Source organism: Hipposideros armiger, unplaced genomic scaffold, assembly GCF_001890085.2.
Source record: "Hipposideros armiger isolate ML-2016 unplaced genomic scaffold, ASM189008v1 scaffold_209, whole genome shotgun sequence".
NCBI classification, from domain to species: Eukaryota; Metazoa; Chordata; class Mammalia; order Chiroptera; family Hipposideridae; genus Hipposideros; species Hipposideros armiger.
The window spans coordinates 1,075,767-1,092,161 of record NW_017731559.1 but is presented as its reverse complement, the minus strand read 5'-3'; the positions used below and the strand labels follow the sequence as shown (position 1 = coordinate 1,092,161).

The following is a 16,395-nucleotide window of genomic DNA, read 5'->3' as shown; positions in this document are numbered from 1 at the left end:
GAAAAGCCCATAGCTAACATACTCAATGTTGAAAGACTGAAAACTTTTCCTCTAAGATCAAGAATAAGGATGCCCAGCATTACCACTTTCATTTAACATAGTACTGGAAATCATAGCCAGAACAATTAGGCAAAAAGAAATAAAAGGCATCCAAGTCGGAAAGGAAGAAGTAAAATGATCTGTTTGCAGGTAACATGATCTTATATTAGAAAACCCTAAAGATGCCACAAACACAACACTGTTAGAAGCAATGATTCAGCAAAGTGACAGATACAAAAACACTCAAAAGTCAGTCGTGTTTCTATAACAATGAATAATCTGAAAGGGAAATTAAGAAAATTTAATTTATAATAGCATCAAAAAGAATAAAATACTAAGGAATAAATGTTTAACCAAGGAGGTGAAAGACCTGTATGCTAAAAATACAAAACATTTTGGAAAGAAATTTAGAAAGACACAAATAAATGGAAAGACTTCCCATGTTCATAGATTAGAAGATTTAATATTGTTAACATGTATTACCCAAAGCAATCTGCAGATCTAATAGCAATCGCTATCAAAATCTCAATAGTCTCTTTGACAGAAATAGGGAAGTTCATCCTTAATTTCATGGACTCTCAAGGGACCCTGAGTAGCCAAAGTCTTGCAGAATGACAAAGTTGGAGGTCTCTTGGCTGATTTCAAACTTAAAAACTACAGTAATCAGTGTGGTAGTGGCATAAATACAGACATAGGTGAATGGAATGAAAATACAGAGTCCAGCACCATACCCTTGAATATGTGGTCAAATGATTTTTGACAAAGGTGCTGACACCTTTCAGTGGGGGAAAGAACAGTCTGTTCAACAAATGGTGTTGGAAAAACTGGATATCCACATGCAAAAGAATGAAGTTGGACCCTTACCTTATACCATATTAAAAAATGAAAATGGATCAAAGATCTAAATGCAAGAGCCAAAACTATAAAACTCTTCGAAGAAAATAGGGGAAAAGATGATGTTGGATTTGGCAGTGATTTCTTGGATATGACACCAAAAGCACAGGCAATAAAGGAAGAAATACAAAACTGGACTACATAAAAATTCAAAACTTGTGCACAAAGGACACAATCAACAGTGAAAAGGCAACCTATGAAATGGCAGAACATATTTACAAGTCATAATCTTGAAAAAGTTAATATCCAGAATATATAAAGAACTCCAACAAGTCAACAACAACAAAACACCAACTTGATTAAAAAATAGGCAAAGGACTTGAATAGATTATCCAAAGAAGATATACAAATGGCCAACTAAATGAAAAGATACGCGACATCACTAATCATTAGGGAAATGCAAATCAAATCACAAGATAGCACCTTACACCCATTAGGATGGCTACTATCAAAAACAAGTCAACCAATAAAAGTGTTGGTGAGGATGTGGAAAGACGAACCATTTTGCACTGCTGGCAGAAATGTAAAATGGCACAGCCAGTATGGAAAACATATACCAATTCCTCAAAAAATAAAAAATGGGATTATTCAGTAATTCTACTTCTGCATACATACACAAAAGAACAGGATCCTAAAGAGAGATTTGTACATCTATGTTCAAAACAGCCTTATTAACAGTAGCCAAAAGGTGGGGAGCAACCCAAGAGTCCATGGATGGGTGAATGGATAAAGAAAATGTGGTGTACACATACAGTGGAATATCACTAAGCCTTAAAAAGGAATTAATGGTATGGAGATTGAGTTTTGCAAAATGAGCATTCTGGAGATTGGTTGTACAACAATTTGAATATACTGAAATGAACACTGCTGATCTGTAAACTTAAAAATGGCTGAGGTGGTAAATTTTGTGTAATGTGTTTCTTACCACAAGTAAAATATTAAAAAAATAATTTGCATTTCATTTGCATATATATTGGCTTCTCTCTCCCCAAATTTGAGAAAATGGCAAAACGGGCACTAAACAAATTCAGTCAGATCTGGGGTGAGGAAACTTTTTCACCTAAAGGTCAGAAAGGCACAGAAGGGGGTAATTTCAGGGTCGTATTCATATAGGAAAAGATTTTAGTTTGGGCATATGTGGTTTTGTGGAGAATAAAGGACCAGAAATATGTAAAAGTCTTAATTAACTTGACATGAAGTGATAAACATGGAAAATAAATCTGCACTGAAAACAATAAACCAGTTTATGAAAATACTTTCATCCCCTATTAAGGCTAAAGTTTAAGGACATGGAAAGGAGTGGAAGGGAGAACAAGAAAGGAGGAGGCCTAAGAAGGAAGGGGGAGAGATGGACAGGCAGAAGGAGGGACAGAAGTTAAGTGGGAAAAGAAGGGCAAGTGAGAGACCCTGGAGAGGAGGACCCTGTAGATTTACGGAAACTACTCGGGTCTCTACTCGGGTTTTCTCCCCAGCTTTGGGCTGGGTGTTCTTACTTCCCTCTAAAGTGTCCATGAGCAGCTCTGATCCTCACCCCTTCTCAGACTGCACTGAGTCAGACACCCAGAGAAGCAAATGGGAGAAATGATGAAAAACTACGATGCAAGAAGTGGCCAGAGAGTACCGCTCTACAGCACTGGGTCCAGTTCGAGGTTTCTTGCCTGCGTAAGGTAATGAAGGAGTTCTAGATCTCTTCAGTGCCTCACACACCTCAGTAATACACTCACGTATACAACCAGGTGTCCTCTCCTTGGGGAAAATAGTAGGAAAGACTTCTTCCAGGCACTTTTAGGATGACTGCCACAGGCATTACAATGCTTCAGTTCCCTTCAATTCCCTGCTGTACTGAACCCCCTATAACTTGCCATCTGCCTTTAAAATGATTAGCGATGTCTCACGGACCCCTCCAGATGCCTCCAGACTGGAGTGAACTATTACCTCCCCTCCTCAGACCACCCTTCTCCCTGCTACATTCCTGCTGCAAGCGAGCCCAGGGCAGGGACATCTGCAGCCTAGCCCTTCCCAGGGTGCTCCCAACACTTTATTTTTCCTTTATCTGCAGTTTTGCAGAACTTTTAACTTCTGAGAACTAGTAACTTAAAAGGTCTATTGTAAGTAAAGAGTCAGAAGTCATTTGGTCAGGAGGGCACGACACTGCAGAGGCAGGGGGACTCATGCCTGGGGCATGGAGCTGGGGTTCTCACAGGCCTCGCCCTAGCCCGGGGCCTTACCCACGCCTGCATTATTGAACATGCCGGGAAGCACCAGCATGATGTGGTTGGGCCAGCACTTGCGGTACAGCGGCATCTCATATTCTTTGACCACCAGAAGGTGCAGGTGGCTGATGCCCTCCATGGCGTGAAAAAGGTTTAGGAGTCCGTGCTCATGGCGACCGCTGGAAGGAGTGAAAATAGGGCTCTTGACCACATTCAAATTCTGCTGAAAGAAAATGGAAAAAAAAACAAAAACCAGAGACCAAAAAGGGACATTAAAACCCTTGGATTTAAGAAGCTTAGAGAACCTAATGTAGTACCTGAGGCCCATCAGTCCTTGTGTCACCCACCTTGTCTGAAACCAGGGGCAGCCGCATGCTCTCCAGGTGTTTGCCCTGCTTGCTGAAGACAAAGTGACTCTCCTTGGATTTGGGGATGATGAAATAGAGCTGCACCTCTTCTCCCAGCATAGAGGAAGAGAAGGTGAATGCGTGGAGGGTGGAGTCAGACGTCTACATGTGCAAAGAAGAAAGGAAGGGGACGAGTGTAAGCGCAGTTTGCACACTTCCGGCCACTTGTGAAGGCTGTTCACTACGAGAAGCTAGCTAACCTGAACTTACACATGCCACCAGGCCTGGCTGTGTGTGCAACATGGAAAGGGCTGGAAAGGCAAACCCTTCATCTTCTAGAAGCTGCCGCTGACATAAGCCCTGATATCTTGCCCCTACACAGCCTCTCCGTGGGTGGAGAAGTCCTTGTGGTTTGGCACCATCCTCGCAGTCCTCACGTTCTTATAACCATGACTACTTATTACGTGGATGCCCTGCTAAGTAAACATTCCCAAAGGTGCCCAGCTATAGGGGGAAAACACTTCTATGTGGGTCAGGTCAAATGAATATAATTTTTATAAGTACAATAGTAGGACTGACATCATTAAAATGCCTCTGTGGCCCCATCTTTTCTGGCTACAGAAGAGGCTGAAGAGGTTTGAACAGTCATTTAGCCTAGAAGTCTGGCTTCCAGGAGAGACCATTTGACCCACTGAAGCCAAATTTAAATGGCTGTTCGAAAGTTCACATGCTCTCACTGTAAGCCATCTCAGTGAACAATTCATAGAGGGCTTTACAATTCAGACAATATTTGGCTTAATAAAAAGAGCATCTATGTTCAGCAGCAACTAGAATCCAGGTAGGTTTCTTAAGAGTTTTAACCCAAATATTACATGTCATAGAAAAACAATATTGTAATCCTCCCTTAAATTCTAGTTCATTGTGTTTCACAAGTGTGGGAATATTCTGTGTAGTGAGTACTGTAACCACACACAAACTATGTAAATAGAGGGTTTTAATAAAATTCCTAAAAACCTATGATTTATAGATCAGGGGACTGAATCTTCTATATTATGTAAAGCATTGTGAGGTGATTTCAGACTAGCCTACCAAAAGTGTTCAATAACACCAAGTAAGCAAGTGGGACCTAAAAGGTAACTTATAAAGGCAGTTTTGCAGTATTCCTCTTCTGGTTCCCTGTGGGGAAAAGGTGAAGGCCTGGTCCTCAAGAGCAGAAGCCAGTTTGGGGGAAATTCAAGAGCATATCCTGGAGGAAGGAAGACCTGTAGGTGCTCAGAGCCAAGTAATAAAAATCAAGACGCTAAGCTGGGAGGAAAGCAATGCAAACTTACTCCCCAAACATGCAGTGGCTGCCCCTCTCATTTGCTACCTTTCCCGTTTTTTGTGCTGAAAGATGCTCTGGCTGAAAAGAAGCCAAATACTATGGGGGTGCTGGCTCACCTTCTGTGTTTCTACTTCTCCGTTCTCTCTACATAAGACTGGAAGCCTAGCTGTCAAAACTACGTGACAGAAAGAATATCAGTAGGTTGATGCAAATCAACAGATGTGTTTATAGCTCGAAGGGCACACTCTGCGGATTTGTTAGATAATAGTGCCATTTTCATCAACAACCCAAAGGGAAAGACCCTTTCACTAAATATTCTGTAATACCCAGTTTTTCAGGGTCTCAGCTATTCTCTGACACATGTAGCCATTTTGATGAAGTGGCTTAAGACACACACAGTTTCTTTCCCTCTCTTCTCCTCTCTAAACAATCCTAAACCCAAAGTAATTTTAATCCATCGCTTTGAGCATTTGCTCAGGAGTGGCTCCATCTCCTCTGTTTGGGGCCTAACCCCAGGAGCCTCCACTTCTCATCCCTTACGTACAAAGTCATGTGGGTAACAGGCAGCGGGGCTCACCTGGGAGGCGGAGGTGAAGTCCATATACTGGTGGCACTGCTCGCAGTGATGGAAGGTGTTGTAGGCCGCGTACTTGGTCAGCATCATGGACACGGTTGCCCGTTTCCTGGGCTCCTCGGCTTTGGATTCCTTCCTTGTTTCTGTGTACAAAGGGGTGGAAAACCTTCCCATGGCATGCACGAAGCTCCCGGGGCCTGGGAGAAAGTCCCTGCTTCCCTGAAAGGGCTTCTCCATGGCTTCTATAATTTATGCCCTGAGAGGTAGGCATGAAAATTAAGAGGTGATATGTGTGTGTGAGAGAGAAGGGGAAAGCAGAGAGGAGAACGACTTGAGCTGCTGTCAAAGTTTAAACTGCCCCAGGCCTCCTGGCCCGATTCAGGTTCACCTTGACCAGAGGAGACAAGCCTGGCTCCATTTGTACTGACCTTGTTTGACCCCTGCCAGCTTCTCAGTATACACCAGGCTCATCAGACTGTACTTGGGATCATGCACACTGATGTCAAAGGGCATTTTACTGAAGCTCTCAATATCAGGCCAGGGCTCTCCCTCTGACTGGCTCACTTCACTGCTTTCACTGTGATCTAGGACGAGAAGAAAGTGTACAGAGCAGGCAGATGGACCAGCCTCCCAAGTGTCAGGGACAAGAGGTTTTATGAAACATAAAGCCCAGGTGGGTAGACAAAGGCATTTCTGGAATATGAGCTCCCATGTCCCAGGGTGAAGGGAACCAGAACTGTCCCTTCAGATGTATGCGGGGAGGGATGCTTGCCCTCACGGGCCCCCAGCACTAGCCTCTGCACAGCTAGTCCACAAACTCCCACATCTATGAGATCAACTAGTCTCCCATCAAGCTCCCCAAATTGCCTTGAAATCTTGTTTAATTTTGTGATCTAATTTTGTGATTAATACCTTAATGATCTAAGTTCTGTCTTAAGAGTTTTAGTTGTGGGGTTTTCAGATACCAATAGCCTGAGATTTTAGGGATGCACTGATCAAGATTCCCAATGTCTGCTGTGTATTAGAATCATAGAGGAGCTTGTCAAAATACCTGTGCTTAGGCTACAACCCTCTCTCCTTAATTACCAGGCATCTGTTGGCTGTTTAAAGCTCCTTAGAGGGCCGGCCGAGTGGCTCGATGGTTAAGAACTGGCTTAGGATGCCAGAGGACCCCGGTTCAGATCCCACATATAAGGGCCAGTGACACTGCCCTCCACAGCTAAGATGCTGAACAACAACTCAACCTGGAGCTGGGCTGCCGTGAGTCGCCGGTGACGGCGTAGGCTGCAGCCCTTGTGGCAGTTGGTTGCCATGGGCTACCGTGTGTAGCCAGCAGCCAGCATGAGCGGCCAGCAGCCACAGTGAGCGGCCGTCCAGAAGCCGGCGACTGAGCTGCCTTGCCCGAGAAGAGCGCAATGATGGTGCCAACTTGGGCCAGTGAAGCAATGTCCTCCACAACTAGACTGAAGAACAAAACAACAGCAACTTGTCTGTTCCCCTTCCCCCAATTCCCCAGCACTGTTCCCATCCCCCAGTTCCCCAATTAAAACAAACAAACAAACAAAACCTCCTTAGAGCAGTTCCAATATGCAGTCAAGGTTGAGAACCAGTAGCTCTGGGTTTGAATTCAGATTCTGCCCCTTACTACTCACTCCTGCAGGCACCATCCTTAACTCCCAGGTCCTGATTGGTGTAAGGAATCCAGATGGTGTGTTTAAAGTGCTCAGACAGTGGCAGCCCGTGGTGGGTATGCAACAGATGATACTTGTTCTTATTAATAAAATTTATAAGATCAAAAAGCTTGACAACTTTCAAAGGAGAAAAGAAAAAACTTTCAAAAGAAAGCCTAAAGACTAGAAGTATACCTATTATCATTTAAACACAGTTGTGTTTATATCCCTGTATCCCTGAGCTAAAGTTTGCATTTTATTTAAAAGCTAAAGCTTATTCTAGTTTTTAAAAAAGGTGTCATTGTACCTCTCCAGAGCACCATCACATTCATCACACTAAAATGGGGGAGGAATGAAACCAACAGCACTTCTCAGTACTAAGGCCAGGCTCGTCTGTCATTAGCTGTGTAGACTCTTCACAGCTCATGGCACAGATTAAGGCCCAAGAGCACTGTTATGGGATCTGAGGAGAAAAAGGCATCGCTCTCTGTGGTGCCAAGGGGCCTTGTGGAAAAGTTTTCGGGATGAGGGGTAGCTCACGCCTTGTCTGCTTGGCTCTGCCTTTCCTCTTGGTTCCACCCCTCCAGGCGGCCATGGATGTTTTAAGGCCAACCAGGAGCTCAGGTCCCCTCTTTGGTGGGCCTGGTGCAGCTCAGCTGGGACACAAGGTGTGGATGGGAAGATGGAGAGAGTGTGTGAGTGAGTGAGTGTGTGTGTGTGTGTGTGTGTGTGTGAGAGAGAGAGAGAGAGAGAGAGAGAGAGAGAGAGGAGAGGGAGGGAGGAAGAGAGGAGAGAGAGAAGAGAGGAGAGGAGAGGAGAGAGGGGAAGGGGGAGGGAGGCAGGAAGAGAGAGAGGGAGAGAGAAGAGAAGAGAGGAGAGGAGAGGAGAGAGGGGAAGGGAGAGGGGAGAGGGAGAGAGAGATGGATGTATATGAATTGGTAAGGAATGGAAAAAGTGACAAAGTGATAAATGATTAAATATGGCTGATTTGCCTAGTCTTGCTCTGGACTGAACTAGTTCCTTGGGCTTGTCACAAAACCAGTCAACTATCAAGGAAAAGCAAGTGAGGTGAGAGCTCCAAGGCCAATTGGATAGAAGATGCCAAGTCCTTTCCTTTTTTTGAGGACTCATCTTTGAGGGGCTTGAGAACTGCCTGGTGACTGCTACTGCCCGTCCCCAGCTCCCCTCCAGCAGACTCAGTTGTTCTGAGATGTGAGGCCATCGTAGTGAGGCCACACTGTCCTCAGCCATAGAGCTAATGCTTATGCCTACTCTGGCCCTGCAGAGTAGAACTGCCCACAGGTGACAGCTTGGGGCACGGGACGAGGAGGGCTGGAGATGATTTTATGAAAACCAGACGCCACAGCCCTGATGGGCATTAGCCCCTTCGTCTCACGGCAAATGTGAAGGGGTTTGTTTATGACCCAGGGTTCTGTTCTGCACGTAGTTCTCATTTCACGATTGTGATCCACATGCCTTCATGCAGACAGGGCCTGTGATTAACATAGAAGACATACTCTGACACCAGCAGAGGCCTGGGATCCGGAATATGAAACATGTCCCAGGCTATTAAGCAGTAGAACACCACAATCAAAATTTAAACCTGAATGGATTCACCACCTAAGCACGGCCCCCTAAAATGCCTCTTTGCCCAGCGTCTCACTCCGCTTGAGGAGGGGCAGCCCCAAGAAGTGGAAGATTCCGCTCCTGACCTCAGGGAGCTAGTACACGGCCCTGGCTGCCGTTTCCTTACACTCATTTGCCGGCGTGTTACCTGTAACCTCGCAGGAACCCTGCATGTTTAGGCGTTATAGAAACCCCAGAAGGCAAAGAATTCCCGGGACTGGGTGCTCAGGTGTGGCCTCTTGTCTCTGCCCCGCCCAGGTTCAGGACTCACCCGTGTTGATGTCTCCCTCATCATGCACATCCACCTCCAGGAGCCTGATGAGCATGCGGAAGAGGATCCTAAGGAACTGCAAATAGGAGCCAGTCTTGCCCACCTGGCGGAAGTATTTTTAATTGGGCGGAGTGGAGGAGGGGAAAAGAGAGAGGGAAGAGAGAGAAGACATTTCACACCTGGGTCCTTCCATCTCTCCTCCTGCTCTGAGAGGCCTGAGTGAGGTCCTCATTGCTCTGGGTCACACCCTCCCCACCCCACCCAGAGAGCTTCCTTGGCTGCTTTTCTTCTTGGGGACCCCAGCCTAGGACAGGCAGGGCCTTGCGCGAGCCCTACCTGGGGTGGGCCAGTCAGCAGCAGCCGCCGGGGGTGGCAGGCCCAGGCGCCGGAGTTGGGGTCTGGCTGGTTGCTGTAGTCGGCGTGGTGCTGCCGCGCGGAGGTCCACTGCCTGTAGTAGAGGGACTGCTCCTCGCTGCTCATGTCCTTGTGCAGGAGCGGCCGCAGGGAGCTCACCCAGGCCACATCGGCGTGGGGCAGCAGGGATGACGAGGGCGGCAGCTTGCCTCCCCGCTGGGAGCCCAGGAGGCTGTAGGCCGCTTTCGAGAGGATCACTATTGGGGGCAGGGCGGCATGCAGACCCCTGCAACCTTGGATAGGCCCTCCAGGCCACGGGAGGGCCCGGGGTCCTGAGGAGGACGACGACGACGACAAAGAAGGCTTAGAGGTGGTGCTGCTTGCCATCTGGGGGCCCAGGGAGTCACACTCCTGCTTCAGAGTCTCCCCTGCTCCCGCTGTGCCTGTGGAGACCCCTTCATCCAGCCCCACACTGTTGGCTGAGCTCTGGAAGCTGGGGGTCAGGGGCTGCTTCTGGGACTTGTCTGCTGTGCTGGAAGAGCTCACCCCATTCTCCATGATGGAGCCTGGAAGAGGACAGACAGCCCACCCTGTACCTACCCTGCTACCAGTACTCGGCTGTGCTCCCCGGGTTCCTGGCGCCTTTGGGAAGGAGGGAAAGGCCAGGAAACCAGCTGGAACAGGGCTCTGTGTGCCAGCTACAGAAACTCTGCTGCAAACCTTCCCTTTGCCCTCCCCCTCCATGCTGCTCCCCACGCCCCTACCCTGGCTCTGGGTGGGAGTTGCCAGTGGGAGACACTCGTAGGAAACCATGTATTGAGTCCCTGGCCCCCTCCCTGCATGCTCACCAGGGTGGGCTGCCTTTCTCTCTGAGGGCTGTGGCTCGTGTCATGCCAGCTTCTCAGGGTCCCAGTAACTGCTTCCTCCCCTGGCTTCTTCAGGCCCAGTGGTGGTCAGGGCACGCTGGGGTTAACTATACTACCCCTTTGTAAATAGTCCCGAGATAAAACTCCTCCATTACCTCGTTTGGATATGCCATCTGATTCATTCCAGAACCCTGCCCACTATAGGCTCCACATTCAAGTTCTGCTCAAGTGGCACTCGCCGCCTTCTGGGGGTCTGAGGGCCTTACACTCCTAGCTGTGGCTAAGCGGCCCAGCCTGTAGTCTCTTCTGTGGACACCCAACCCAGCGTGGGAAATGTCTCCGCGTGAACGAGGACGGAAGACATAATCTCCCAATGAGGTGCTGCTCTCACCGAGAGACCCCTGCACATTTGGCCAATTTGCTGCAAATGTGTTTTCCCCCGAATAGGGCAGCTACTCTTTGGTTTGAGGACACACAAAAGCTCATCACATTCAGGGCTGAAGGCCCTCTCTCAGCTCAGAGAGGGGCTTCCCAGGCATGTAGGTCAAATCCCAGCCTTGGGAGATTGTAGATGAATAGTCAGAAACTGGAGGTTATTGAAACCAAGTCACTCCGTTTGCTCATCTGACTTTTGTGTCTTTCCATTTTGTATTAGAGCTTGCCTTTCCTCTCACGGCCCTGACCTTCAGAGTCCAATTGCATGCGCACTTTGGGCAGGGAGCCTCCTGAGGACGCTCAGAGTCAGCCCAAGGCCGGAGGATGTGTGCTCAGGTTGTCCTCGAAGGGAGAAACCTCTAAACAGCGGAAGGCAAGCCATTACCTTTGTGTGAGTTAATCAGAGCAAGGCCAATAATATGTGAGCCTTGTGGGGCAGTTCTAGCAGCCAGGGGTCTGCCTAAAGAGCCAAGGAAGCAAGATGAACTCCCCACCCTCGCCTCTCCTTCACTGATGCTGGTATCCCACATCTCCTAGATATGACATCCCCCCTCCTGTTACGCTGTCCTATCCTCTGAACCTCTCACCTTTATTTTGAACTGGTCTCAGAGAGAAAACTGGGGAGCCTTTAGAGGAGAGGTGGAGGGAGGTACAGCTCTGATCCCTGGCTGAGGGGGAGCAGTTGGATCTCCCCAGGAGCTCAGTCCTCACACTCTTCTAGGCTGAGGGTCGCCATCAAAAGGCAGAAAACCCCAGATCATGGCCTCTTCAGTTCCCCCAGGGAAACATCTAATAGCAGCTGAGAGAATGACCAGAAAGACTAGTGCTGCTTTGGGACATGAAATGGTGTGTGTGTTTGCGTGTGTGTATTATAGTGACAGAGGACGGAAGACGTAAGAACGAATGGTAATGGTGGTTACCTCTGGTAGTCGGCTTTTCATTTCTAATCTCTATACTTTGTTACATTCTCCAAGTTTTCTGTATTAAGCTTTATTACTTTCTTAGTTAGAAAACAATGAAATAGTGCTGCATTTGCTATAATACAATTTATCAGAAGAAACTTCACGTGGAACACTGTCATAGGCTGTACAGTCTCATTGGAAGAGAGAGGCTGGCAGGCTGCATGGTGGTCATCAGTCAGCCAGCAGCCCTGGAGTAGCCCTTCAGGATACAAACACTTGCCATTAAGTCCTCAGAAAACTCATTCATTCATTCATTCATTCATTCATTCATTCATTCAAACAAACACTTTGTTCCAGGTGCTAAGCCAGTTAACGCAAACTTACAGCTTCAGGATTTCGAAGAAAAAGAGGGCCTCTGTGCAAATATCAGATGCATAACATTCATGAGATGATTAGGGTGGGAAAGACGAGAGAAAATGGTCCAGGCTAAGGCTGATAAAATGTATTTACTATATTTATCCTGTTACCAAACTCTTCATTAAATGTTTACCCAGAGAAGTATTTTGTGGCTGTTCAACAGTCATGTTTTCCAGGTATCTCTCCTGGGAAACTGAGGTCTGGGCAGGCTGCCTGAGTCGCTGACGGCTCCTCTGAAAGCTCTGAGGGGCATCACTAGAGGCCTGTGCCTACCATATACCTACCCGTCTCCTCATTCCTGTCCCTCATCCCTTGAAAGAGAAAAGGAAGTACTGACCCGAGGTTCCAGTGACGGCACTACTGTTGCTCTGGGGCCTCTCCAGGTCGATCAGCAGCTCATCGGAGTCGTTCTCACTCACAGTGGCTCGCTCATGCTCCTTCCCACTAAGGTCCAGGGCAACAGTGGACCCCCGGATGACCTCTTTTGAGACATAGCAGCATGCCAGACCCACCTCTTGCTCCAAGGCTGTGCGAGTTAAATAGCTTGAATCAATTAACCGGAGGTCACAGTACTTCAAAGACCTGCACAAAAGCAATGATGTTTCTGGTGAGTCCATCTGGCCCTGCAGCAGTGTTGGCGTATGCCTGCATAGCTGGGTGTATTACCACGGTTAACATCATGGGTTTTGGTGCCAGGTAATCCTACATTTAAACCTCAGCTCTGTCACCTCCTAGCTGTGATGGCTTCGCACTAGTTACTTCATTTTCCCCAAGTATAAAATAGAATAACAGTGCCTGGCTTACACGGTTATTGTAAGGAATGAATGGAATGACATAAGCAAGGCATTTGTGGCAATGCCTGACACACAGTAAGCATGCATTTAATGCGGTTGTGGTTGTTGCCTTCCAATCTGCAGGTCCTTGAGGGGCTTGGGAACAGCAGATTAAGAGTCACTCCCCCCCAAAAAAAGTCCTGGTTTCAGGCAGATGCTTTTCCTCTCTGCCTCTCTGGCTGTCCTTAAATGTATAAACACGTCTCAATGTGACTATCTGCCATCCCCCAAATTGCTAGGTGATCTCCAGAAAGTGAAAAGAGGAATCAAGGGAGGCTATATTTCTTACATATCTGGAAAAAAACCTATTGTCTTTCCACCTGCCAAACAAATGAGATAGTCAAGCATTAGCCAAGTTTTAACTGTCAGCTTAGCTGGGCAACTAATGAAAAATGAGAACTAATTTTTCACATTGTACCTGGGAAAGGTTTCTCCAAGAGGGTCTTTGCCAGTTAGTATCACAATACAAGGCAGACCTTCTAAATCTTGGTATGTCCGAGGGATCCACTCTTCTGGTTCATTTCCTCTCCAGGTCTGTAGAAAGGGACCCAGATGATAAAATTAAAACCTTATTTAAGTTTCTACCTTTTTAAAGATTTCTAGGTCCAGGTTTTATACACATTTGTGCTACCAAATGACTTCCAGTGTGTGTGTGTGTACATATTTTAATTGCTACTAAAAGGCATACACAAAGCACTCTAGAAGGAATGTGGCCTTTAATTTTATCTCAACAGGGTAAAACAGGAGATCTTGGTATATACATGCATTAGCCACATTGGCCAAAGAAACATATGGTGTGAAATATCCCACCAGTGATGCCAACCTTAAAGAAACCCCGGTGAAATGGCCTGACTCAAGGCTCTTAAATATACTTTTTTCATATAATGGACAGACTCTTGGGACTGATTGAAAAAGACAGTCTCAGTTGTGAATGATTAATAAAAGAATCTCAACAAATCTCCATGAAAACAGACATTTTCACCAAGAAAATCATGAAGTTAGCCACTCCTGATGGTTATTTTTTCCTCTTTCTGCCTTTATCGACTTTCAAAATAACTAAGTAATAATTGGCTTAGGGCCCCAAAATGTCTCTGTCAAGAAGGCTAAAGGCCGGCCAAGTGGCATGTTGGCTAAGAGTTGGCTTGGGACGCCAGCTCTGAGCAGCAGGGCCCCGGTTCGGATCCCACATGCGGGCCAGTGACAGCTAAGATGGTGAACAACAGCTCAATCTGGAACTGGGCTGCTGTGAGTCGCCAGCGACGGCATAGGCTGCAGTGGGGCTGGCTGCAGCTGGCATGAGCTTTCGTGAGCTGTTTTGAGCAGCCGTCCAATGACTGGTGAGCCACCCAGGAAGAATGCAATGATAATACCAACATGGGCCAGTGAAGCAACGTCCTCCACAACCAGACTGAAGAACAAAAGGACAACAACTTGTCTGTTCCCCTTCCCCGATTCCCCAATAAAATCGTTAAAAACAAAAAAACGAAGGCTAAAATCATAACCAAACCTGGGCCAAGAACAAACCTGTACCTTCTCAGAAGAGCACTGCAATTAGCTTATGATTTCATAAATAATTAAGCATCAACTTCTCATATATATTAACACATATACACACACATATTAAAGATAAACATCTTTAATAAATGGAAGGTCAATCATGAAAACATGAATATAGTAATGAAATGAAAAAAATCTCACCAACTTGAAAAATGTTCAAAAGTGAAAAGATCTTAAGATTTTTCTATTTTTAGTGGAAAAAAAATAGACTACCGCTTAACTAGACAAGGTAGTTTCTACTATTTTTTAAAAAATATGTAGCATCTAACTGCTTTATGTCAGCTTCCTAGCAGAAGTTATTATAAGAAAAGAACTGACATTTCTGATAAGGCTTTAAGGAACAAGGACTAAGAAGTGAGGTGTTAAGTAATGCATGCAATTTTATTTTAATAGCATTACTTCCTTTGCTAAACATAATATGGGATAAAAAGAAATCTAACAGGCAAGAAATAATATAATAGGGTTTGAGTAACAATTTGTTGATGTCTATAAATACCAGTCTTTAGAAATAACTATACCCACAATTATTCAAATGTATATAATTTGTAAAACTGGAAGAACTGTAACCTTGTTGCCCAATCATTTATCATATATTTGCATACCAAGGGGAAATCAGTGGATCTATATAACTGTTCATAAGTTTGAGAGACTTTTCTTGTCTTAGAAAATCAATATATCAAGATTTTTTTAAATATTAGAAAAAAGGTCTCTATAAAATTCAGTTTTCCACACATTTTCATGTCAAAGGGAACCATAACATTACCTGATTTAAAGCAAACAATTCTGGAAATACGGGTTCATTTTACTTTTTTTTTTTTTAGTTTAGCCATCCTGCTTCCTGTTGGCAGCTCAGCAGCAGCTCAGCTTGTGCTGGGAATCGAACCGCTGTTGCTCAGAGCTCACCATCTTGAGCGACCTCTTAACCAACTGAGCCACTCAGCCGGCCCGCGGGTTCATTTTACTTATAGCCTCAACACTGGACTCATGATATCCCTGACACTGAGGTTCTTCCTGCATATATTTTATCTCCCAGAAACCATCCATAGGCTGTGGTTTCACCAAGAATAATGAGGTTGGATTACAATGATGGGATAACAGATGTTATGTTTTACTACAAAAAGAGATTTATTTTCAAAAGATTAGTAAACAAATCTCGTTTTTACTCTTGACCAATAAGAGCTAGCCAAACCACTATACAATGCTTTTCTGTTACATTGTTACTTCTGAGGAGTGACGGCTGCAGTTTCTAGATGCCTTGACCATGCCCCCAGGATGATGTCACTGCAGAGGCCTTTAAGACAACACAAAAGAAGGAATGAGCATTGAGTTCAAGGAAAACATGGGGCTTGGGGCCAAGGAAATCTAATGAAATCTTCACAGGCCTTCTGGAGGAACTGATTTATTTAGATATAAACCTTGTATCCTTCAAAGTGCTTGTCATCACTTTTAAGTTAACCACAATACAGAACAGGATAATTAGAGGGAAGCACAAAAATAAGACCACCTAATAGAAGAAGCAGCATTGGATTTTACCCAAGACTAGAGATAAAAGGCACAGCCATGCCTTCCTGACAACGGTAAAGGAAGTTGGTAACTTAGAAATAAACAGGTGAAGCAGAGACCACCTGGCAAGTGGCCATCTTGCTTAAGATGTGAACATTTTAATGGGATTTCATATTTTCACTTCCACATGAATAGAGAGTTTTAACAGGATTTATTAATAGGACCCAGTGGTTTTGAAAATATGGAAATCTCTTGTGTGTGGTTGGTGCCTGGCAGCTACTCATAAAAATTGAGCTATAACGGCTTTGAGAAGTAATTACTTGAGGCCCCCTTTGTGTACGGCAGCTCTCAGGACAGCAGCTGCAAAGAATGCTCACCCTCTAAGAGCCCTGCAGGTGATTCTAATGAGCTGGCTGCCAGGTTCAGAGCATCGGGTCTTAATTGTGGTTTTCAAGCTATGGCCCAGAGGGGCAGATTATTAGGACCCGCTAATTTATACTGATTTAGTAATTGGCACTTTTAAAGGGCCTGAACAAATGACCTAAGATTCTATAAGTAGCTACACTTGAT

The 16,395-nt window shown here is 45.7% G+C and overlaps 1 protein-coding gene across 2 annotated transcripts in view; it reads right to left on the bottom strand.

The window, feature by feature from the left end:
• Positions 1–16,395, bottom strand: part of GREB1L (GREB1 like retinoic acid receptor coactivator) — a 243,503-nt gene that overhangs the window by 9,540 nt on the left and 217,568 nt on the right. For both annotated transcript variants that reach the window (XM_019653872.1, XM_019653873.1), the window contains exons 21-28: positions 13,184–13,299; positions 12,270–12,514; positions 9,295–9,878; positions 8,959–9,061; positions 5,820–5,975; positions 5,395–5,534; positions 3,494–3,655; positions 3,162–3,369 (exon numbers count right to left, since the gene is read on the bottom strand). In XM_019653872.1, coding sequence (XP_019509417.1) covers positions 3,162–3,369; positions 3,494–3,655; positions 5,395–5,534; positions 5,820–5,975; positions 8,959–9,061; positions 9,295–9,878; positions 12,270–12,514; positions 13,184–13,299 — 1,714 coding nt within the window. The remainder of the gene's footprint in view (positions 1–3,161; positions 3,370–3,493; positions 3,656–5,394; positions 5,535–5,819; positions 5,976–8,958; positions 9,062–9,294; positions 9,879–12,269; positions 12,515–13,183; positions 13,300–16,395) is intronic.